The following is a 23717-nucleotide window of genomic DNA, read 5'->3' on the forward strand; positions in this document are numbered from 1 at the left end:
GGTTTTTGCTCTTTCTGCACAAAGCATCTGTGGTAAGGTTTCTTCATCAGGGCAGGCAGACTGGCGTCCTGGGGTCCTGACCTGATGCTCCAGCAGAAGCGCTCCACAAGCTCCAGAGCATGTGAAAGCTCTCCAATGAAGGCAAATGATAAAGGGATACTTTCAGCCTCCTCTGCTTCACTGCCTTGAGTCTGAAATACATAGGCAGCCTAAGCCCTATTTGCAGCATCTGGTCCATGTCCATCATGATCAAATAATAGCATTCAGCAGAGCTTTTGCCACAAAACAGTAATGTTTTAATAACTCTATTTGATGCTGATGCCCTGAACCCCACTGCCTTCCAGCACACCACACAGTGCAGGAGCCCCAGCTGCATGCAAATATCAGGAATACTGTGGGATGCCAGTCAGATTGCTGCATGTTCTCCTGAGATGCTAGGGTGTGCCACAGGTGTTGGTCCACAGAGCTGTGTCATTGTGCAGCCCATGATGGGGCCATGTGAAATGAGCTCTGATGCAAAAGGAGGATGTGAAAGGAGAGGAGGGCAGGAGGGAAAGTCCTGCCTTACTGCAGACTCTGGTTGGCAGCACACTGGCTGGGTGGTTGGTTTGCCCTGTGGATTTGGCTCTGTGCTTTAGCTATGTAGGTGAGGTCTTTCATGGTTTTCAGAAAGAAGGAAGGACTTGGGCATGCCCTAATTAAGGGAATTTCCTGGGCACCCGAGGTGCTGAGGGAAAGGAAGAAAGGTAGTATAGGACTGGAGACATCTAGGGAAGCTTGGAAAGGATCCCTGGCCCAGGAGCTGTGTGAGGAAAAGAGGAGAGAGAGAAAAGCAGAAAAGCCTCAGCAGGTTATGGGCATAAAGACAAGTTTTCTCAAGGGAGTGGGGCCATGAGAGTTTTCTCTGCAGAGGAGTGAGCTGGGAAGAAGAAAGGATGAAAAAAGGATGCCAATACACCAGCAAGAGCAGTGCCACTGACTGCATCATGGTGACATTCAGGGAACTTGGGCAAATCTTTAAGTTGTAACGTTCAAGAAAGAAATTCTCTATTAATTTAGCTTTGATTAGTAGCAAAGAGCACAAAGGTCTTGCATCACCCTGATGATGAATTTTCTGAGAATCTAATACATACAGCATTCCTAAAATCTAAAATTAAGTGAGGAACAAACTCAGCCGAGCCAGCTCGTGAATCAGCCACGAGCACAGCATCCCTCTGCTTCCCTTCACTGTGTACTGAGCACAACCTCCATCCCTTCTGAAGTACAGCAAGCAGCCAGCTCCCACAGGAGATCTCAGGTGGATGGGGAGCAGAGCAGCCCACAGGAGCCCTTAGAGAGAGTGTTGCCTCCCCTGCACCTTTGGCTAGATAAAAAAGCAAAGTCATAATGAAAGGGGTGTCAAGCTAAAATTTTTGGACTGTTACAATCTCCCAGGGAATGCCAAAACACTCCTTGTGGTTTGGAAGGACCAGCTGGTCTATCCACCTCTCCTGCCCAGCCTAGTGTACCCAGTGAGAGGAGCATATCCTTCTTAGTGTGGAGGCATCCACCAGCTCCAGGTTCAAGCCCTCTTACATGCACAAGCAGTAGTTGGTGCTGGGTGGGTGATGGTGACACAGGATACCTGATTTCAGAGCTGTGCCTGGTCAGGCTGTGCTGGCCCTGGCTCACCCCAAAAGCTCTGTGTCACACAGACCAGACCTCATTCATAGCCCGTGGGACAGTCAGTCAGATTTGCACCTCTGACCCTTGGGCTCAGAAAACCTGGCAGCACCCATCTAGATCCTGAAGTGTGGAAGCAGGCACCAGCCCTTGGTCCCATCATCAGCATTTTGGTGTTGGTCTGCCAGTGACCAGGACACAAGCTCACTTATTTGCTGCCTCTAACTGTCAGACAGAGCACCTTAACTTCATTACCCCAAGGCAGTGGGGCTGCTACATGGAAATTATGAAGCAAGTCATAACTTCAGGTATCCAAATGAAACCTGAAGGCTCATTTTCAAGCACCTGACAACTCTCTAGGAGCTTCTTGTTTGAGTTTTCAAACACTCCAGCAGTTTGTCACACCTGATGGGTGAGTCTGCTTTTTCTGCCTCGGAGTGAAATGCAAGGAGCTCATCACAAACTAACAAACACCTACCCTTTGCTGGGAAAAAAAATGTTTTACACACAGCTCCTGAGGATCAACTGCTAATGATCAGCCAGCTAAAGGCCTGCTGGAGAAGAAACTGGTGATCTGCTGGTCACACCCTTTATAATTTTTATATAGTAACATGAATACTAACAAATGGGGTCTTCAGCTCAGAAACTCCCCTGGTTGAAATCCCCCATAAGCATAAACCTAGCTTAGGTGCCATCTATCACCTAAGCTGGCAGAAGCTTTGCTGCTGAGCCAGGGATCAGGGCAGGGATGAGCACCAGCATCTGTGGAGGGTTTGTGCCTTCCCCTCTTGATGGACCAGCAACTGAGATGTACTGGGGAAAACAAAGGAAAACAGTAAATCCAAATTGAATGAATGTCAACTCCTGACAGTTTCATCACTTCAAATTTACATCAGGTTCTAATGAAGCAGTGATGGAATAATGGGGTTGTCTCTCTCCTTGAGCTAGATAACATGTGTCCTTGGTGGGAACTGTACCTCCTTTTGCCATGAGACCATGGGAGAATGCCTGGCCCTGCACTGCAGGGATGGATGCCTGCGGGGCTGCCGTTAGAGACAGTATCACAGTAACTGGTTTCCAGAGACTGAATTTAGGTTTGTGTAGGTGGTATTTCCCAGCTGTGGGTGTCTGGCGTTGCTACCTTCCCACAGGGTTTCATGCGTGGAATTAACCCCTCCACCACCAAACAATGAACTCTGTAAGCCCTCCAGAGCTGGCTGGGGCCACTGCACAGAGCACCCAGTCCACGGTCCTGGCACCTGCCCTGCCATGGGCACCCAGTTTCACCAGGGCTTGGCCACAGCAGAGGACTCCTGGGCTCCACGTTGTGCTTGGGAGGGGACATCCCCAGGGGCTGGCAAGACCTGCTCCCAGCTCAGCAGCACCCCACATCCTTCAACTCCCCACTCATGCTGGTCTCTAGTCATTCAATCTGTCCTCATTTCCTCACTCTCCTCTAGGTCACTCATCCCCCACCCTCACCTACTATCCCAGTTTTTGCTGCTGGTTTGTCCCCTCTCTGCTTTCTTTGCCATTTCCCATCTCCTGCCAGCCAACCTCAGGGCCCCCAAACCTCAGGGCTGCATAGCCTGACACTATTTTACATGCCCAGCAACAGGCAGCCCTGGCCTGAGGATAGCCTGAGCATGCTTCGGTCATCAGTGCCTGGTTGGTGCCACCTGCCCTGGGTTTCAGCCTGCCACTGGGACTGCAGAGCTGCAATATCCCCTGCTTCTGCTCAACAATAGCTTGGCTGGCTTTGGAGAAGCTTCAGCCAGAGAGCTGAGTAGATTTAAAAAGTCTTAAAAAAAACCTTTTAGCATGAAAAATAGTTTTTAAAAATTACGTGTATTTTTTTTAAAGTTTATCTGCTTATCAATAAAACCCAGGAGCTTGGATCACATTCCAAAGCCATTTAGACTGCTCTCACACACACTGACTTTCTAGAAGTCAAGTCTCCTCTAAACTAGTTGTCAAAATCCATACAGGAGTGAAGTCCCTTGAGAAGACATCTTCCCCCTTCCTGAGTCCTACCTTGGTATGAAGCTGTGCCTTTCAGGGATGTGTCTTCTGTTGACCAAAGGAAGACCTCCATCCAGGCACTTTGCTTTTCAGCCACTGAAGAAGCAAGCTTTCAAATGGTAAGTTGGAAACTAGTGCACATGATTATTACACTTTTTTTTTTGCTTCCTAGTAGTTTTTTTTACATGTTATAAAGAATTTATGATGTTACATATTCATGCCTAACCAGCAGGGCTGTTATTTTCCACAACCCTCACAGTGCCCACCTCACTCCAAGGACACCCCTGTCTTGAATGCTTGCTGTCCTCCCTCGTGCTCTTGGGTCTCAACAGCAGGCTTGCCTGGTTGTGGAAACCCCAATCCATCCACAAGGCTTGACAGCTGCAGACATTCCCGTGAGCTGGCCTTGGGCATGTGTCCCAGCAATGACCACGTGTGAGGGCAAGCTGGTGAAGAAATGCAGCTGCACAGGGCTCTGCTCAGCTGCTCTGCTGAAGGGGTGCTCAGGTGCAAGGTCATCATCCTGCCTTTGGGTGGTGGAGCATCCGAACATACTTCTTTTAATATGTTTTTTCCTAATAATTGTATCTCAGTAGAAATTATGTGATCAAAATTAAGGAAATGGCAAGGTGCTTACCCTGATTAGCAGGTCTTCATTGGTTACTGAGTCTTAATTTTATGATTGGAAGTGAAAAGCTGACTCACCCTCCCTGGCTACCTTCAGCACTGATGCAAGAGTTTTCTGGCTTTGCTCTGGAGGAATGAAAAATATCAGGTACCATATGAATACAAAAATCATCCAGAGAAACAGCCCAGTAGCACATAGGGAAGCATTGCTTTGATAAAAGCTAGACAAGAACATTATGAAAAAATTCAAACTATAACAATCACTATTGAATGTCTGGAAAGATGGTAGAAGTGCAGTGTTATTACACTGTGCAAAATTTGAGGTAATTTGTTCCTGGAATTCGTTTTGTTTCCCTTAGTATTAATGTCTGTCTAGAATTCCTCTTGTGAAAAAAAACCCCGACTAACCAAAACAACCTGCAAACAAAGGTAATCAGTAAATCCAACTCAAATGAACGTTAAACCCCCTGAGACACATGAAGCCAGGAGGGCTGGCTCTGGCTGCTCATGGGCAGCAGGAGCCCTGTGCCACCTACTGCAGGCACCCACCCAGAGCATCCTGCCCTCGCTGCAGCCACGAGGTTTGGGGCTGCTCACGGAGGATTGCGGCTCTTGTCTCCATTTCCAATCAGCTGAATTAAAAGAAGGACAGCAATGCCTTTCTGACCAGAACAAAGCTAGGTGAAAATAGGAGGCTCTAGATGTCCAGCATGAGCTAGCCCAGGTGTGAAGCCAGCAGCTCACAGGTGCAGTGGGGACACGGAGGACGCAGCCTGTGGGGACTCGCTCAGGCCAGCAGATGCTGGCTGTACTTGGGTGTGCTGCCCAGCAGCTGAGGGGAGGAGATTTTGCAGAACACGATTAATTCTGCCAGGCATGTGAGTGCTGGATGGAACAATTACAGCTGTGGACAGTTTTATCCTCTTTGCCAAGAGCAGAAAATGGAAGTGCTGCAGGAGAGACAGTATTATATCCCCAATCTCCTTATTTAATAGTGGAACAAAATGTACTTTTATTCCTGTGCAGTTTGCAGCAACAAACCAAAGCTTTCTTCCTCTTACCCCAGGGTGCTTTCATTTGTTCTGCCAGCCCATTCCTTGTCAGTCAAAGGATATACATTATTAATGTATGGACTAAATGCTGTTCTCACTCATCCCTTTGCTCTCAAAAGCAGCACTTAACATGAAGAGGACAAGCAGGATTTGGCCCCAAGATTTTAATCGTGTCACTCCAATGAATTGGTTTAACAGACTTAAATGGGAAGATTTTTGTTCTGGTTTTTTGAGGTGTTTTAATTACTGAAGGGGTTATTGTTTGGCTCATTTAAATCACTATGGAAGGGAACACCCTGGTAGCTGCTTGAAGAATTATTCCTGCAGATCTGTCTGAAATGGCAAGTGATTAAGACTGAAAATAGAGCTTTATAAACTGAGATTATAAACAGCTGGGATTTTTTTTTAAGGGAAAATGTATGTGCAGGAAGAGATGGCACCTACAAAGGCAATTACAAATTTTGAGCTATTCCTACAATTGAAGTTGAATCAGCATCCAAAGCATGTTTTTGTCAATTGATAGGCCCATATCAAGACATACATGAATTATATTTATGCAGGGTCACAGTCAAGTTGAGCAAATCCAGCACGCAGCTGCTTGTGCCCAGAAAGTAATGATGCTTTGGAAAATACAGGGTGCAGCAGAACACACATGCAAACTGCACTCTGGGTAACAGCTAGAGAGGACTAAGGCATAATAATGATCTTGAGAGGATGCTATAGGTAAAAGTAATGGCTGCAAAACAGACCAGCTCTTGCCCTGATGTCCAAAATGTAAGGGCTGGACTCAGCAAGTCCTGCTCCTAAGATTTATTCAGCACTTGAGACTGCATAGGTGGGATCCCTCATGTGGATTTTATACTGCCCATTCTCACTTGTGCACTGTGCTGAGGAGGAGGGCAGGTGGGCTGTGGATTAATTTCCTCACACACAAGACAGGTGCCTCCAGACAGAAGGACGCTAAATGAAAAATAAATGAGATGATGAAGCACAAGAAAGAGGAAGAAGTAAGCAGGTTGGGCAGGAGATGCTGGAAATTCAGCAAAGCCCATCTGCAAGGTTTTGTTAGTTCAGGGTTCATGGGGGGTAAAACCAGAGTGGTAAGCCTTGACCTGGGAACTAATGATATTAAATACACAATGTGAAACACACCCAAGGTTTTTAAAGAGCTGTCTGGTTGCTCACTTCAGAACAAGGGCTGCTTCGGTTCACAGTGGTTTTATATGTAGGGAGAGCAGGGTTTACGCTGCTTCCAAACCCTCCTCCCTGGGTTAACTCCACCAGCTGCACATTTATACGGCAGTAAAAAACCTACCTGTCTGCTGCTATACTGACAACTTCACAGCAACCACTGAACAGGGGGCATCATGTGGGGGTGGCTGTAGATGTGCAGCCCTGCTCTCTGCCCCATTTGGTCCCAAATCTTGCCCTTATGTCTCTGACTTGCCAGTTCCCTGTCACTAAGTAAGGTCACACGTGTGATGAAGGGCTGAAAAGGAGAAGATGGCATGGCAGAGGGAAACGTGGTGTTAAAAACCATAGATGAATTTGAATGCTAAGGGCCAAGGCAGTAAACCAGAACTAAAAAATATATAGTCTGAAAAGCAAAGACCTCGTGGAGTAAACGATTAACTCCATGAAGAAGGAGGAAGGGAGCTCCTCTGCTGCTCATGAACTCTTTCCAATGAGGAGCACAGAGAGGCAGAGAAAGTTGTTTCAACATCTATCAGCTGCAATAACTTCTACTGTACCTGTTCTGCAGGGGAAAGACTTGTCAATGTGACCCGAGAAACAGGACAGTGTGGCTGTGACCAGTCAGAAACTGGCACGTCTGCCCATGGAGCTGGAGACAGATGTGGTGAGTGCTATTTGAGACCCCACTGGAGCTGGGAAGATGCTGGGAAATAGGAGAGAGACCAGTAGGGTAACAAGAATAGCCTGACAGCTGCTACCAGCTTCTGGGATGCTTCCTGGCAAAGCAGGGTTTTGAAGGAAGGAAGTGAGGTTGAGAGTGAGGAGAACACAGGAAACAGATGAGGACAAAGATTTTTTGGGCAGTTCTTTGCACCAACACTCTCCAAGAAATGAGGAGGGACAGGCAGTGTATGTGAAGGCTGGACATTAGAGAGAGGGGTGCTGCACAGGGGAGATGTCAAGGACCTGGAAAAAAGCATTTAATAAGGAAGGCAGAACTGGCAAGACTTCTAACTCATACAGAAGGAGCTAGATGGAGATCCAAACCAAACAAAGGGCTCGTGGGCAATCCAAAGGGACATGATAGCTGTAGCAGTGCAAAAAAGATGAAGGGGTAGAAGAGATGTGGGCAAGAGGTTCAAAGTTTTCTTTCAGGGCTATAGAGCTACAGCTTTTAGTTAGACATTCAATTGGAAATGTCAGAGAGAGTGGCTGTGATTCATTCCACAGTAAAGAAGAAGAATGAGTAGTTACTGGGAGTAAAAATGGTAGCTCACTCATGTTTTTGGAGAGGAAAGAACTTAATACAGCTCTCTAAGAAATCTGGTTGGAAATGGGGATAAAGAAAAAACTGCCATAAAATAGAGAAACTGGAAAATGGCAGTGGTCAGAAAACAAAAGAGGTTTATAAATAATGTTGTTTTTGATAGATCTTGCTAAATTAATAGAAGGACTGTTTCTACACAATATGAATCCACAGATAGGGATCACCTTTTAAAACAGGTGGTATTTACTACGGCTTAAGAAAAACAAGAGATGCCTTTCTCAAAAATAAGCAATGTGTCCTGCACTCTGAAATCTTTAACTAAGAAACTGACCCAAGGGTGACCACTGGGATTATTTGTTTAATGTCTCTGCATACTGAAGAGTGGCTTGAGACAGACTGGTCTCAATAAGAATCTTGATTTTAAGTTAAATTCTGCACGATCTTATTATGATCTGCTTCCATTGACTCTCCAAGGGGACAGTAACAGCTTTACTTGTTTTAAGAAAATGGACAACTAACCTTCAGGAGGAAGAACATTCCAACACTTTCTCTAATATTCCAGTTTTAACAACAATAGCAATGAGCTCCTAGTAGAGGTTGTTGTATCTGCCTGAGAGCCAGGGCCTTTTGCAAAGAAAACTCTGGAAAGCAGCACTTTTGGCTGTCAAGTTCATAGGTGACAATACTGTTTGTTTGCTGGAACTTCTCACCGTTCCCATTTTTCTGTTCTAGTTTTCTCTTGGATGGGGATTGCTTTCACTGGGGTTTCCTGTTCATTTTCTCCCACAGAGCTTCCTGGAAATGGAAGGACTTCTGTTCTCTCCCTGCCAGTTCTACAGAATATAATCTGTGGTAGTCAAATTCTGGACAAAAGCAGCTCATAAACTTCACTGCTGACAATGAAGACTCAGCATTGGTTTTGTACCATACAGTTTTTCTCTTCCTGAGACACCAATTATATAAAAGCTTGCTCAATTGTACTTGAAGAGATGAATATCTGGGTAAGAATGAGCACAGCATAAGGAGGTCTCATATAGATATACCAACAACAAGGAGGGGTGAACCCAAACATTCAAGCACTTAGCCCATTCATTACCACATTAGTTAGAGGGATGGTGTGTCAGTACTTGCAAAATATCTGTCATGGGTGCCATATAAAGCACATTTTCATCAAGACATGGTTAGTTTATTGCCTTTAAATGGACCCTAACCATCATTAGCAATCAATCAATCCTGAGCCAGCCTCAAGTGCTCAAAAGCAAACCTTTCATGTAAGTAAATGCAGAGTGAATTTTCTTACAATCTAATTGGGATCCTGCCACTGCCTTTCCTTCCTTCCTCATGCAGGGCAGCTGTCAAGGAAAGGAGTTTGTCTTTTCTGAGCTCCTCCAGAAATGCAGACTCCCTGCTGCTTCCCTGCTCCCAAACACTAAGATTCCCCACACAGGCACCTCAGTTTGCCAAACTCTTCCAGGGGCTGATTGCTCACTTGCCTGAAATCAGGAAAGGGATTCTGCACCAGGTACTTCAGTGTGAATTCATCTCTTTGACTAAAAAAATGCAAGCACCAAAGAAGATTTGTCTTGTAGTTTGGGCATTTCTCAAGTATTTCTCTAAGTCCAGCACTGCAGGAGTTTATTTTGCAGCCCTAATCCCCCATCATCCCTCATAATAGCAGAAATTCCTCTACCCAGCCATTTTCACAAATAGGAAGAACAGGATTGCCTTTAAGATACCTCCCTTTCTACAAATCTGGCTGGCCTAAGCCAAAGGTTTTAACAGTTAGGGCCTAGGGCCAGTCAGACATGACCAGTTACACTGCTTGTGTGGCTTCAGGTGGTGGCAGGTGGTGGCAGGTCAGGAATGCAGCCTCAGCAAGCACCTTTGCAGATCCCAGGTTGCTTCTGTTCCTTTGTAGGGAGTGAAAGGTTAAGTTTCACCACCACTGACTAAAACCAGCACAGTCAAGGCAGTATTAGCACTTACTATTAGCATTGGACAATTTTACTGTTATATTATTGTGTTTCTACTCATTCACCCACCACAATCGGGGCAGTGGGGCACAACAGAGAGAGCTGGGTCCTGAAAAAATGGCTGGATTCACAGAGCAAGCAAGAGAGGCAATTAATTTCAGAAGTGTCTGAGAGAGTAGTATCCAAATCTCTGTTGACAGACCTTTCCAAGGTCCACAGTCATACTGCCCACCCAGTTTCCAATCAAAAGGTTTATGGTAAGAGGAGAAATTTTGAGGACTGACTGACAGTGACTATATCCCAAAAACATATTTTGACTTTATCAGTCAGAATTTGTTAAGTCTGTCTTGGTACAGCACTGTATATGTTTTCTAGACAGACTACTGCATCTTCCAGCCATGCATAAATTGTCTTCTGATATACAGACATCGGTTACACTGATTTTAGTAACATATATGACATAGATTTTATAAAAGGTGTTCAAGCTAGCAGTTTTCTGCACATGCATGTGAGTATTTAGCACACAACAAAATTAAGTTCCTACTGACTTCAGTGATTTAGAATTCAATTATTGTTTGAGAAAAATACAGGCAGGCTTTGTCCATTTAGAATCTGAGAAGTTATCCTCCTTCGCTATTGGCGGTTATGGTGCAAACAGTGTCACATTCTTTCAGCTGCATATCAGCTCTTGTTTTCAGATGCGTAACAGCAAATTCTTTGAATGATTTACTGCAGCAGCAAAAAGCAGCTGTTTACTAATTCTTAACCTTACTTAATATGGTCTTTAATAAACACTATTTCTTAGACCTCAATAATAAGAATATTCTCTTCTAGCACTGATCTGATAAGAGCTACAAGCAGCTCATGTCCCTTAGAAAATCTCTTACAGTTAAACAACTTTTTGTAAAATCATAACAAATCTAAACTTACTTTCTAAATAAAAATGCAGCAAGAGAAAACCAGTCACAAATAAAAATTTTTTTTCCCTCAGTTTGTGTGGAAAGAAAAAGGAGCTTCATTGACATCCTGATCAATTCCCTTACTGCACACAGCCCATTGTGATATAAAATCTGAGTTATGTCTCCAACAACAGAAAATACAACTGCATTAAGCATTCCTGTAACAAAAGTGAGTAATGACCATAAAAATAATTCTGAATACCATGAGGACCAATCAAACATTTTAGACCTTTTGTGTTGGTTTTTTTTTAAGAAGACGTAATTCTTTTATTATTCTTCTGGTTGGAAATACTTCGTTTTCCCTCTTCAATGGATCCACAAATGTTCACAGGAACTAAATATATAAAGCAACAATTTTATAGAAAAAAATGCAGTGATTATCAATAGCTAAAAAAAATGTGTACCAAAAAAAGTAAAAACTATTATTAGGTAATGGCCACTGAAATTTGAAGACATATCATGAAAAAGAAATTAAAAGTTAAGACCTATCCTCATGGTCTACAAGTATGCCGGACAATTAACATGAATTTGTTGTCCAAGCATACTTTAATTTTGCAAAGCACTGAAAAAGAAACAGAGGCAGCTTGGTATTACTCTTCTATCGGTAAACTGAAGGTAAAGAGAGACATGATGTGCTCTTGAGAGGGGTTGGATTACACTGGCATCCATATGGAAAAGATAGGCAGCAATGATTAAAATATAGCCAGTCTTGAAAACCAGAGGAAGAAATGGCCAGAATGATATATAATGAAAAGTCACTCAAGCATTTAGTCTAATTAGTGCTCTGCAGTTTTATATCCAATGTTAACAACTATTGCACATTCAGATTTATCAGGCCAGCCTGCTCCTTCTCCTTGCTAGCCTGTACGTAAGTAAATACTCAGCAAAGCTCAAACTTTAATGAGAATGCTCTTGCACGTCTGGGGCCTTGAACGGATCAGGATAAAGTATATAAAGTTTCTGATAGCTTGACAGCGGGCAACCCATGCAAAAATAAATTATTTCAGAGAGTTCACCACAGTGGTCGCAAATATAACAGTGTGGATCCCGAGAGACAGACAAAAGACTGGGTTTCAGATGACTCAAAAGTCAACACAGTAACACCTTCACTAGCAGAGCCCAAAAACACAGCAGAGGTTCTAAAAGGCAGGTACAAAGACTACAAATATCTAAGGAAAGATAAAGTTAAGTATGGTCCATCCATCAGGACAATTATCCAATGAAGACAGAAATAAAATAAAAGATTTACAAATAAGTAATAAACAGTATTTTTGACTTCACTCAAAAGTTACCAAACCATCTTAAGTTGAAAGAGTAAGCTAATAACTTTGACAGAATTCAAGTTGGCAACAGCTAATAACTGTTATCCTAGGATGCTCCAGCAATCAGCCATGTCACCAGGGACCATGATAGTTGCTCTCTGAGAACTCACAGAGCACAGAAAAGAGCCCAAGAGAGTAGTGGGACAAGCACAAGGAATTTAAAAATAAAGGGACTCTTGCCAGTCAACTTGGAAAAGGGCTAGGGTAAGTTTTATAAAATTCTCTTTGTAAATGCATACAAAAAGGTTACCAAGCAACAGTCTGACAATATAGATTTGTCAGGAACAAACTACGCTATACCTCACTACCCTTCATTTCTTTGTGAAAACTGGCCTGGTGGCCACAGGCACACAAGATCCCAAATCTCTCTGTTGTTGTAAATACCTTTGACATTGTCAGTCTGAAAAGTCCTCACAGGCACGGGGCTCCAGTCCATACTGGCCACAAAGAGAAGCACAGCACTACAAAGTGCTCTCAAGAAGCAATTACCAAAGGCTTACTGGAGTCTAGCAAGATACTCAAGTGAGGTCCTGCAAGGCTTTGCCTGCAATGCATCCCATCAGTGTGTTCACAAACAACACAGACTAAAGAGTAAAAGAGGACATCTGCAATATCCCCCATACCACACTTGGATGAACTGTGAAGTTTGGTCTGAGATCCCTGAGAGACAAGTATGTGGACACTAAACAGAGGCACAAAGTGGAAATTATTAGCAGTACCAAAATGAATCTGCAATGTTGTTGTTGTAATATAATTCCAGTGTATGCAAGTGCCAGACCTTAGTAGTTCCAGCTACTCTGCACTAGCCTCAGCCAGCACTTTGGGTCATATTTTGGACCATACGATTTAAGAGCATAAACTGTAGAGGATACAGAGCACCAACAATTGCCAGACTTAGAAAATGTGACCTATGAAGACTGATTCAGTTAACTGGGTTTACTCTGAAGACGAGGAGAACACAGCAGCAATGTTCAAACAAAGGCACTATTCATCACATCTATTGCCAATAGAACAGTAAGCAATTGACTTAAGTGGCAGGGATAAACTCTTGCTGTGATAACTGTCCACTTGTATGGTTCAGCAGTGATACATGCTGCTTACAAGGCCTGGGATCATGGGATCCCTTTCACTGCAAGCTTTTAAGAGTTAGAGGAACACTTGCTAGTTCGTCATGACAGATTTTATCCAATCTTAATGTAGAGAGATGGACTAGATAAATTCCTGAGATTTCCCTTAATCCACAGTCCTCTGAAAGAGCTCCAGCTTTCAGTTACGTATTTTTGCACACTGATTTTGTCACAGCTCAAAAGAAGGAACACTTCTTGCTATACCATCGAAGTGCCACATGGACCTTGGCTTGATATATTTCATGGACACTATTTCTCAGAGAAAAGCTGTGCCATATTTCCTGAAAAAGTTGAGAAACAGCTTGAACAGTTAGGCAACTATGGTGGAACAACTATACATTCCTCCTTTCTCAGGAATCCCAGCACAAAAAGCTACATAAGAGAATTATAAAACATACATACAAACTAATCCACTTTTTCTTGAAAGCTCCCAAGATAACACAACTCCCTCAGTGAGCCTCTGTCGTGCCTTATCTATACAAAACCTGTAACACAATAGACACTATAGACAATATATATTAAAAGATTTTAAAATAATCTTTAAAAAGTACAGAAAAATTCCAGACAGCACTTGACACCCTGCCACTGTCTGGACTAGAGTAAAATCGCCGATGCTCCTACACAATTTGTAAAATCATACACTGAATACCACCACAAAGTGAGATTTGAAGCTCACTTCAAAGTCCACTCCAAAACCTGTAAGGTTCTAAACAAGCAAATCAAAGGCCCCAAAATTACACACAGCAGAAAGTGGGTGGGTAGACAGAAACAAAAACTGATCTTTACTTTGCTTGTGGATCCTATAGGACTAATCAAATTTCCTTGTCAGACCCTGGAAGATCATGCTTCTAGTAAAGCCTAGTAATTCCCAACTTGTTTCTGTGAAAATAGGAAAGCTTATCAGTAACCAATGATAAAAGACATTCTACCTATCAGCTCTTCTTATCAAGATGGGAAAATAAATCAGTATGGTTTACAGAAATGCCACAAATTCCTTCATTACTATGTGGTTTGCAAACAGCCTGTGGTCATTAGCTTTACTTACTTGTTCAGCAAATAACCAAAAGGGATGGTCTCCAGGGATGTTTCAGGAACACTGCATAAACTATCTCCCTAAGGCACAAAGCAACTGTCTTAATCTTCTATCTTGGATTTTTCACACAGTTTTTTGACAGCAAGCAACTAGAAGCCCTTAGATAGGTAAAGCAGAGGCACAAAAATAAGCCTGAGTAACAAAAATTGCAAAACTGTTCTTGATTACTCAGTCGTCTCCATGATGATGGCCTCATCATAACCACACCTGCTAACTTTTTACTCTCCAAGGTGAGACTTTTTTCAGAATATTTTAAGCCTCATTTAAAATGCAATTTCAGATGTTGCTTAAAGAGATTGCCAGAAGACAAAGGCTTCCGAAAATCCAAACCCCCTCTTACAGTTGCTCCACAAGTATCCATGACAGCTGATGTCCATACTGACACAGTGAGAGCCCTTCACCTGAATGCTGACCCTGCACAGAAATGAATCTTTCTCAAGGGAATAAAGGAAACTTTCCATGTCTATTTTTCTTTCTAGCACAGTTAGACAGTTTCAAGTTACATGGCTGCCCACAGCCAGGAAATTAATTTTCTAGGTACAGCAATATTTGATTTTAAAAGCAGGCAGGAAATATGACATGTTTTATATTTTTAATTCTCTTTAATCAGACACACAATGCACAACTGTGTCTTTAGCCAGGTACTAGGGTGTGCTGTCTTTCAGATCAGGAAGAGATGATGGAGAACTAGTCCTTCCTCTGATCTTTTAAGAGAAGTATTGCAGGTATTCTGACAGAGGACTGTGGCCACATTTAGTACAGCCTTTATAACAATTCAGTCACAGCTTTCATTTACTTCAATAATTAAGATGGCAGTTAGTGTAGTTGGGGATCTTACTGAACCGAGGATCATCCTTGCCTTCTGACACATAAGCCCCATAATTTCATAGGGTATTTTCAACTTGAGCATTGTAAGAGTTTAGAAAATACAATTGTAACTGAAGGTAATCATCCCACTAATGATGCAGCTTTCCAGCTCTTCAGTGCTCATTAACAGAGATTGTTTATGAAACAAGTCTTTTATTTAATGCTACACAATCTGAATTGAAGGAATAGAACATTTACTTCACCTCAGGCCCAAGCTTTAGGGATACATCCCCCAACATTTTCCAGAGTAAAACCAGATTATCAAATACCAATCAGAGCAAGAAACATCTTTTCCATTTCTACTCAGCATATTTTTAGACAAACTACAGCATTAGAACATTGAAGTACCTCTCCCCCATACAGCAAAGGTTGAAAGCCTTGTGGAGCCAGTTTGTCAGGATGTATGTATTGATAACATTAAAGAAAAATAAATGAATTGTTACATTCTGATGTCAGGTGTACAAGTGCAGTAGTGGATTACGCTGAGGAGAATAACATTATCTATAAAAGTTAAGTGGTACACAGGTTATCCCAGAGTGACTATAATACAGAGAAACTTTATGCCAAAGTAAGTATTTACAGAGATACTGTCACAGCAAAGAGGACAGGAAGCTAGTCTCACAGAAGTAGTTCAATAAAGAGCAAATGAATGGACAAAGACAAAGGTTTTGACTTTATATAATAAAATACCAAGTGCATTCTTTTAAGTGAATGAGTCTTTGAGACTATGGTCCTAGATTTTAGGAAGCCATTTGAAGGTCAGATGTATAGTCCTGCTGCATAGCAAGGTTTACTTGGACTGCCAGAATTTTTACAGCTGTTGTAAACTCCACACATCACAGCAATTCTAATACTGCTTCTTACTGCAGGGTCAAAACTAAAGCTCTTAAGCCCCTTCCAAAATGCCCAAGATGGGATTTTCTATAGTAGACCTTCCAGCACAATTCATGTATTTCTCCACTACTTTTGTGCTGTACATCTGGGATTAGAACACAGCCCAGAACATTTTAGGGGTAATTATGTTTATCTGCTCAAATGGTCTTGGCCATTTTTATCCAGTTTTTTCTTGTCATTACAACTTTAATCACATCCGATTTCTTTAAGTAGCCATATTATTTTAGTTACTTTGGCTCTTTTCCAATGGCTTATTTTAAGCTAGTTGTGAAGGAAGGTTATTAATGGCTGGCTATTTTATGTATTCCTTCAAGAAAGAAATAACCAGACACATTTGAGGGGGAACATGTGTGGTTGACTGCTCAAAATATCATTAAAAATATTTTCAAATCCAGTTTTCAACTAAGAGCAGAGCTGCTTTAACCTAGTATTTGGAAAGCATTTTTCAAGCCAGCATTTCAATCCTGCCACCTCTCAAGCTTCCTCAGCCATCTGCCTAAATAGAATAGATAACAAGCATAACTAGAGTTCCTCCAGTGCATGACTTCAAGGAACATGATCCCTCACAGTAAAGGAATCCCATCTGAAATGGCTTGCAGTTCTTAAGACTCCAGTACATAGGACAAAAATGTAGGAGGAAGTCTCATGATTCTCATGCAGCTGCTCAGGGGTGTGTTGCACCTTGAGCCATCAGCTTACCACTAGTGGCAGGGCTCAAGCAGGCAGCACACTGGACAGTAAATCTGAGCAGCTACCCTCTCCACTTTAAGATTAATTTACTGTAATGTACATTACTTGCAGTGGAATGATACTGCTCATGTTTTGGCAGGATGGGGAAAATTCCACTTTTGTCTTTTTTATTATTTTATAAGGCAGATAATGCAGAAAGGTGAAACAGAATTTCTACAAGGAGTTAATCTGTGATATTGTAAAATCAAAGTACTACTTTATTAAGTGAGTTATTTTACACAATATGAACATCAATATAATTACAATTGTAAAAAATTTTTATAACAAGTATGGACTGATTTTTTAGGATTTCCAAATAGGGCACAACTGTACATTTACACAGAATTGTCTTTGCATGAAGCCCAAGAGGGAACAGCATAAAAATATGAATGTTTCTGTAGCCCCTTTATTTTTGCTGATCAACAGTTTTAGAAAAGCAGCTGCAGGTTTGTTATGTAAGGTCTGACAGTAGAAGAGTCAATAGGTGTCATGACTTCACCTATAAAAAACAAGAACAACTCGGTTAAGCTGAACCATTACACAATGCTGCTTACTTCTGCATGAATGAAATACCATACTACTGCTTTTTACCTTATTTCAGCTTTTTATTATAACCACTTTCAGTCACAGCCTAACAACTGGCTACTGGGAAATCTCTTCTACAGTTAACACAGAAATTCAGACTTTTCTGCATTCACTTGCATAGCTTCAGGAACAAAAAGGCTCAATTGTTGGAAATATACTAAGTGACTGTTTACATTACATATTTTGTAGTAACAGACAGATTATACTTATGTATTTTGTTCAAAGCAAAACTAACAATTCAAAGCAAGAACTAAATAATGAAGTATTCCTACAACACTAAGAATGAATGCCACAGCCATTTCACCCATGTAAGAACTAACTTGCTTCTTCCTTCTATTTTTAACAGTTCAGGGGTATAACTTTAACCTACAGTAGTTCTCATATTAAAAGAACAGAAGCAAGTTTGAAGTCGGTGATTAAAAAAAACAATTTATAACACACCTTTCTCAGACAATTAAAAATTAAGGTAATGACCTGTAGACAACTTTATGCCTGAACATCAGCCAATTCTGGAGGAAGTGGAGTCTTAGGATGCTTGCTTTCAAAGTGCTGTTTGAAGGTCTTGGGATCCGGCATTTGAGTCTGATTAAAGAGAGACATTACACTTTATGCACAGTACAAGAGTTAAATAATACTACAAAACCTTTATTTTCTTTCCCCAGAAGCCAACTACCTCCTAAGACACTGCTTTAATGACAGAAGCACCACTGATTTAGCTGCAGGGCAAGATGGAGTATTTAACTGCCTATTTTCAGAGGCACTTTTAAGCACTACTATCGCACTTGCTTTGGCATGTCAATCATTCTGGCTAGCTATCTCCCTGCACATCTTGCACTTCACAGGGTGGTTTGGTGGAAAACCTACCTCCTCACCTCCTCCTTTTTCAACCCCTTGAAGACAAACATTTACCCTTTTCAGAATCAAATCTTTATGAAAGCTATTTCATTAGTTTACCAACAGCCCAAGAAGTTACATGGCACAAACCAAGTCTCTACTTGGCAAAAGCTATCTCAGACCTTTGCTACAATACAGTTGCAGGCATCAACTGCCCAAAGTGATTGATACTGCAGCCTGATTTCACAACAAGAGGAGCTGGTTACAAGTACTTAAAGTAAGCAACCCTCAATCTGGAATCTTATTTAAGACATTTGAAGTGGCAGATCTATTCTGGGACTGACCATTGAAGTGAAAATGGCAAGTTTATCCTTCAGCTCCAAAAGAAGCATTTAGAAAAATGAGATAGAAGGAAAAGTACAATCTGATTAGCACTCAAATTTCTGTTTTCTTGTAAGTTTTCTCTAAAAGTTACTGTGTATCAAGCTTACATTAAAGCTTTTGGCACCACTGCTCCTCCTTTCTATAGCAACATCCATAGCCACTGATTGCAAGACAGGTCAATTCCATCACAAAGAAAATATGCTTCCATGTGGAGACTAAACAAGAATTGACTGCACACTTCTTACATGTTCTATCTCATACTAACAGCAGACCACTGTAATACAAAAGGCAAAATAACTACCCAAACTAGACCTGAACATGACCTCTCAGATCTTCTATCTCAATTACCAGTACAGCTGAGTAATTGTAAGCAAGTAACATAACAGATGCAAATGCTTCGTATAGCAACAAGCTAGACAACCATTGAAGTATTTTAGTTTCTACTATAAAATCTAAAAATCCTGTCCTAGGCAGGAAGACAGACCTCTCCCTACAAGACTATTTTGACTTAAGTTCCTCTTACCCTACAGACAGTGCAGGTATATATCAAGGCAGCCTTGGCTGCAGCCTTCTGATCATGTCCTTGTTTCTTTTTTTGCTCAGCTTGCTTTTTGGCATTTTTCTGCTGCGACTGAATCTTCTGCTGTCCACGAGCCATATCTACAAACAAAAAGAAGACATTTAGTCTACAAACATGAGAAACTACTGCTGCTATCTGACTGGGGAGCCATCACCATGAGCACAATGCAGTCATGCACTCTCCCCACAAGGCCTACAACTCCCATAACTCAAACACAACAGACATCTGTTCAAGCTCTTCGCTATGTAAAGCCTCTGGCTTCAGTATCACTCTTAAAATAAACACCAGAATTATTAGCCATTCCAAGGTGTCTTCCTCTACCAAAATTCAAGCTCTATTTTTGAAAAGTCTTTCCAATAGTCAGAATAATTAAAAGTTTCCTTTACAATTAATAGAAACTTACTCTCTTTTTCAAAAGATACTGAAAAATTCAGGGGATTATTTTTTTAAATTAAAGATTAAGATTTAACCTTTATCTCTGGAATTTGAAACAACTTTCAAGAAAGGCAAATCAAAGTGTTGTCCAAGGTGTATTACTGTCTTCTGTGGTAGGTGCTTGTGAGCTGCTTTAAAGTTGGTAACACCAAGAACAATAGGTCACTCCTCTTTATTGAAGGTGATTTTTACAGGTGGCTATTGTATTTTCATTTTCAGCCACATTTATGTGCATACGATATCTTGAAAAGAAAAAGGACTGCCCCCATCAGAAGCCATTACTCCTCTTAACACAGGAGCACAAAGGAAGTAAAAGTTATTCCCATATGCCATTACAAGGTCCACCAGAAGACAAAACGAGACAGAAGTGTCACAATTCAGGGAGCATCAAGACATGGCATTTCACAGCAGCCCACCAGGACACCCAATTCAGCCTGCACCCCACCCCCAGAGCAGACACCGGACAGGATTTGGGCACACCAACAGAACAGGATTCAGCATGTGGTTATATAAGCCAGCAGCCCAGTTTCTGTTGTCTCTCTCCCAGTCCCTCACGGCCCCGCACGGCTCAGCTGTGCGGCTCTCTCGGCAGCACTACACTGCCCAAGCACAGGACAGCCAGTGAAGGCCATTGCTCTCACCACAACTAGCGAAGTCTCAGGAGTTCCCAGGAGGGCAGCTGCTGGGTCACTGTCCCTCTGGGCACCAAACCAGGTTTGGTACTTGTGGGACAGGTACCCTCCATGGATACACCTGGTCTGTCACACACTCCCTTCCATCAGGACAGGCAGTCTCCCAACGTGAGAGAAAAGCCTATCCAAACAGTGACTGACCTCTGGTAAATACGTATGAAAAACCCTTAAAAATCATTATGAAACATCAACAACATGTGAAAATTCACTGGCATTGTGGGAATTTTTGGACATGTGCCTAACGTGATGGCCCTGAGACCCAGAGCAGCTCTTGTGGATTGAGAGGCACCTCTCAGGCCCCAGCCTGGTTCTTTCATGACATCAAACACCACCATGTAACCTCTGCAGAGGTATCACCCTACATCTCCAGTGCTCCCTCCTCTTACCCCACCGGATTCTCTAAAAGAGAATTCAGAAGTCCATACAGCTAATAAAATTAAACACAACACAAATTCCATCAACAAGCAGATAGAATGTGGCATCCAACAATTTCTACAAGATACAACACTCAATGTTAGTAAAAGTGCCAGTCTATGTTTCACTGGATGCTACTACTCCAGAACACCCCAGCCAAGGCCTCGTGCTGCTTATATACAGCATGGCTCAGTCAGAACACTGGATTTACACTTAAAATTAAAAAAAAAAGAGAAAAAAAGACATATTGCCAACAGCGTTGCATACGCAAGAAGGAACAGCAGGTTTTATTTCACTTCTGTTTTATCAGCATTACAGCAATCGTCCAGAAGTCAGAGGATTCCTGACAGAAAATACTCAGATGTAACAAAAGAGAATTCCTTTCACAAAGTGTTTGCGTATTACTTTGTATTTTAGTGCTTTGATAAGTACTGCATTACTACAGCCAACCACACTGAGCTTTTACGTACTTGGCAACTACTGGCTTTAGTTATCACAGACAAGAAAACACGACCACAAACATTTGCTCAAAAATATCAATCACTACACAATGCCCAAGACCAAAAACCCGAGTGTAAATACTGCAAGTTACATTAATACAGCTGAAACTGAGTGTTTTTGAAACAGACAAAAGTAAGGTTTAGGCATTATCATTCTAAGAAAGTGACAAAAAAAAGGAAACAAAACCCAAAGCTTTTTAAAATAATGATGAGTTCATCTACAAGGCCAAATCAGTAATTTCAATTGCACAACGCACATAAGTGTTGTTTTCCCTATCAGGCACACCCTCAGAGTCCGGCAGGCCAGCCTGCTGTCTCCAAATAAAGAACGCGCGAGCACGCAGGAAACAGAACACACGGAAAAAATCTGCTGCCAAACCGTAACAGGATTTTTTGCTGCCAAATCATAACAGCAGCAGCACCACGGGCACCGTGGCGAAGCGAGGCTGAAACCCGCAGCACAGCCGTGCCTCACACGGGGTCATTTCATTCTAAGTAACCAGAACCCGAGCGGAGTTTCAACTCGTAAAGCTGGACCCCGACAGCTGTCTCTGCTGTCACTTCCAAGGCACACGGCAGCTCGAGGCAGCGCGGCCTCCCCGCCGGGAGCGCAGGACTCGGGGCCGCCCCGCGAAGGACGCTCCGGCCCGGGCCCGGCCTGCGGCGCGCAGGGGCCGGGGCGGCCGCGGCCCTCGGGCGGGCCCAGCGGGGCAGGGGCGGCCACGGCCCCACCACGTGCCCCGCGGGAGGGAAGTGACCACGGAAAGCCAGACGGACGGAGGCCGCAGCCGGGGAGCGGCGGCCCGCGAGCGGAGCGCGCCGCTGCCGGGCCGGACCGGGCCGGGCAGGGTCGCTCCCCGTCCCCTGGGCCAGGACTGTTCCCTTTACCCCGCCCCACCCCGCTCCGCTTCCCCGGCGCTGCTCACCCGTGCGGGATGCGGGCTGGGCGGCCCTGCCGAGCGCTGTGGAGGCTCCGCGCGGCCCCGCCGCCGCCGCTCGGGAGGAGAACGAGGAGGAGGAGGAGGAGGGACCGGGACCGGCACTGCGCGCGCGCCGGGCCCGCCCCCGCGCCCGCGCGCCCCGGGCGGCGCTGGCCAATGGCGGCGCGCGGCCGTTACATAACGCCGGCGTGGGGGGGCAGCGGCACCGCCGGGCGCGGAGCCGCGAGGCCGCGGCGCTTCTGGCGCCACGGGTTCGCGTCCCGGTGGCGGAGGGTCCTGCAGGGCTGCAGCGCGAACAGCTCGACTGGTGTCTGAGGCTGCAAAGCCCGGCTTTGAACCCTCGGGGCCGCGCCGTGCCGGCTGCGGGCAGGGCCGCGCCGGGCTCAGCCAGGACAGCAGCCTTGCCCGGCCCGGTTCCTGGGGCGCAGCGGATGCGGCAGCGCTGCCCTCGGGCTGTCGCCGCTTCCCGGCGGGCCCGCTCCCAGCCGCATTCCTGTGCGCTAAAAATAGCGCTGTTGTGCTCAGTGGGATCCGGATAAATGGCTCGGGAGAGGCTCTCCGGAAGGCGCTGGAGAGGAGGCGATTCAGGTCTGGCTGCAGTGCGCACAGAGCCCCGTGTGTGGGCCTGAAGGGTTAAGTAGGAGGAAACAGCCTGCGATGAGAAGCAGAATTTTATTCAAGTTTGAAGAGCACTAGATCTGGTTTGGACACATTTTGCAAGGAAGTTTACAGGCTGTATCCACTGCACGTGTGGTTTGAAAGTTACTGACTTGCATGAATACAGATGTAGGCAGGCCCTGTAAGGAAGCATGAAGGAGCTCTTTATTTTCTGTGGATCTCTTCATAGGATTCAGCCAAAGGAAGGCTGAATGTTTGTGCCTGTTCACATTATGCACCTGTTAGGAAAAGGCAAAATACAGGCAGCATCTCTGCTTTGGGATGGCATTCTGCCACTCACTGAGTAATTGTTGTAGCTTCAAAACCTGGCATCTTGAGCAGTTCTGTGTCTGGGACAAAGCAGCAAACGTCATATGCCTACCAGAGGAACTCTAAGGTGTTAGCTTGATGTTTTGCAGAGCTTAGGCTGAATGATTGTGATGATCTGATCCAAAACAGGAAAATGCTGCAACAACAACAAAATCCCTAAAGAGGTACAGTGAAGGTTTTAGGCCTTTATCATGAGTCTTGCCTAGAGCACGATAAGCAGTTATAAGGGAGCTGTATAGTAGATTTCTGACACTTAAGTCACTGGAAGTTGGTCCGGATGTCGCAAGATCTAAGACAGTCAAGCATAAACCTGTGATAAAAAATGAATTTCCTAACATTCTCGTTAAAACAAAAATCTTCCTAACATTCCTGTTTGCAACTATGTCTTCCACATTAAACTGATAGCACTGATAATGCTTATACCAGGATGGTGCAATCCACGCTGCATTAAAATGGTCTTGTCACTAGGTTCAGAACTTTATGGAAATAGGCAACTATAAAAAAAAACCCACTCAAAGTGCATATGTGCATGTGCCTGTGGGGTGGGGTGTAGAGAGGGAGGCATTTCGTGTCCTGT

At 43.6% G+C, this 23717-nt stretch overlaps 1 protein-coding gene across 1 annotated transcript; it reads right to left on the reverse strand.

Annotated features, from left to right (window-relative positions):
* Positions 1-15298: 15298 nt before the first annotated feature.
* Positions 15299-22245, reverse strand: ZNF706 (zinc finger protein 706). Its single transcript, XM_033073515.1, has 4 exons — positions 22139-22245; positions 19115-19251; positions 17848-17955; positions 15299-17287 (listed from the first exon to the last, which is right to left on the reverse strand). Exons 2-3 carry the CDS (start codon positions 19247-19249, stop codon positions 17860-17862), a joined length of 231 nt encoding a protein of 76 aa, XP_032929406.1. The 5' UTR covers positions 19250-19251; positions 22139-22245; the 3' UTR covers positions 15299-17287; positions 17848-17859.
* Between the last annotated feature and the right edge of the window lie 1472 nt (positions 22246-23717).

Source organism: Catharus ustulatus, chromosome 1, assembly GCF_009819885.2.
Source record: "Catharus ustulatus isolate bCatUst1 chromosome 1, bCatUst1.pri.v2, whole genome shotgun sequence".
Taxonomy (NCBI): Eukaryota; Metazoa; Chordata; class Aves; order Passeriformes; family Turdidae; genus Catharus; species Catharus ustulatus.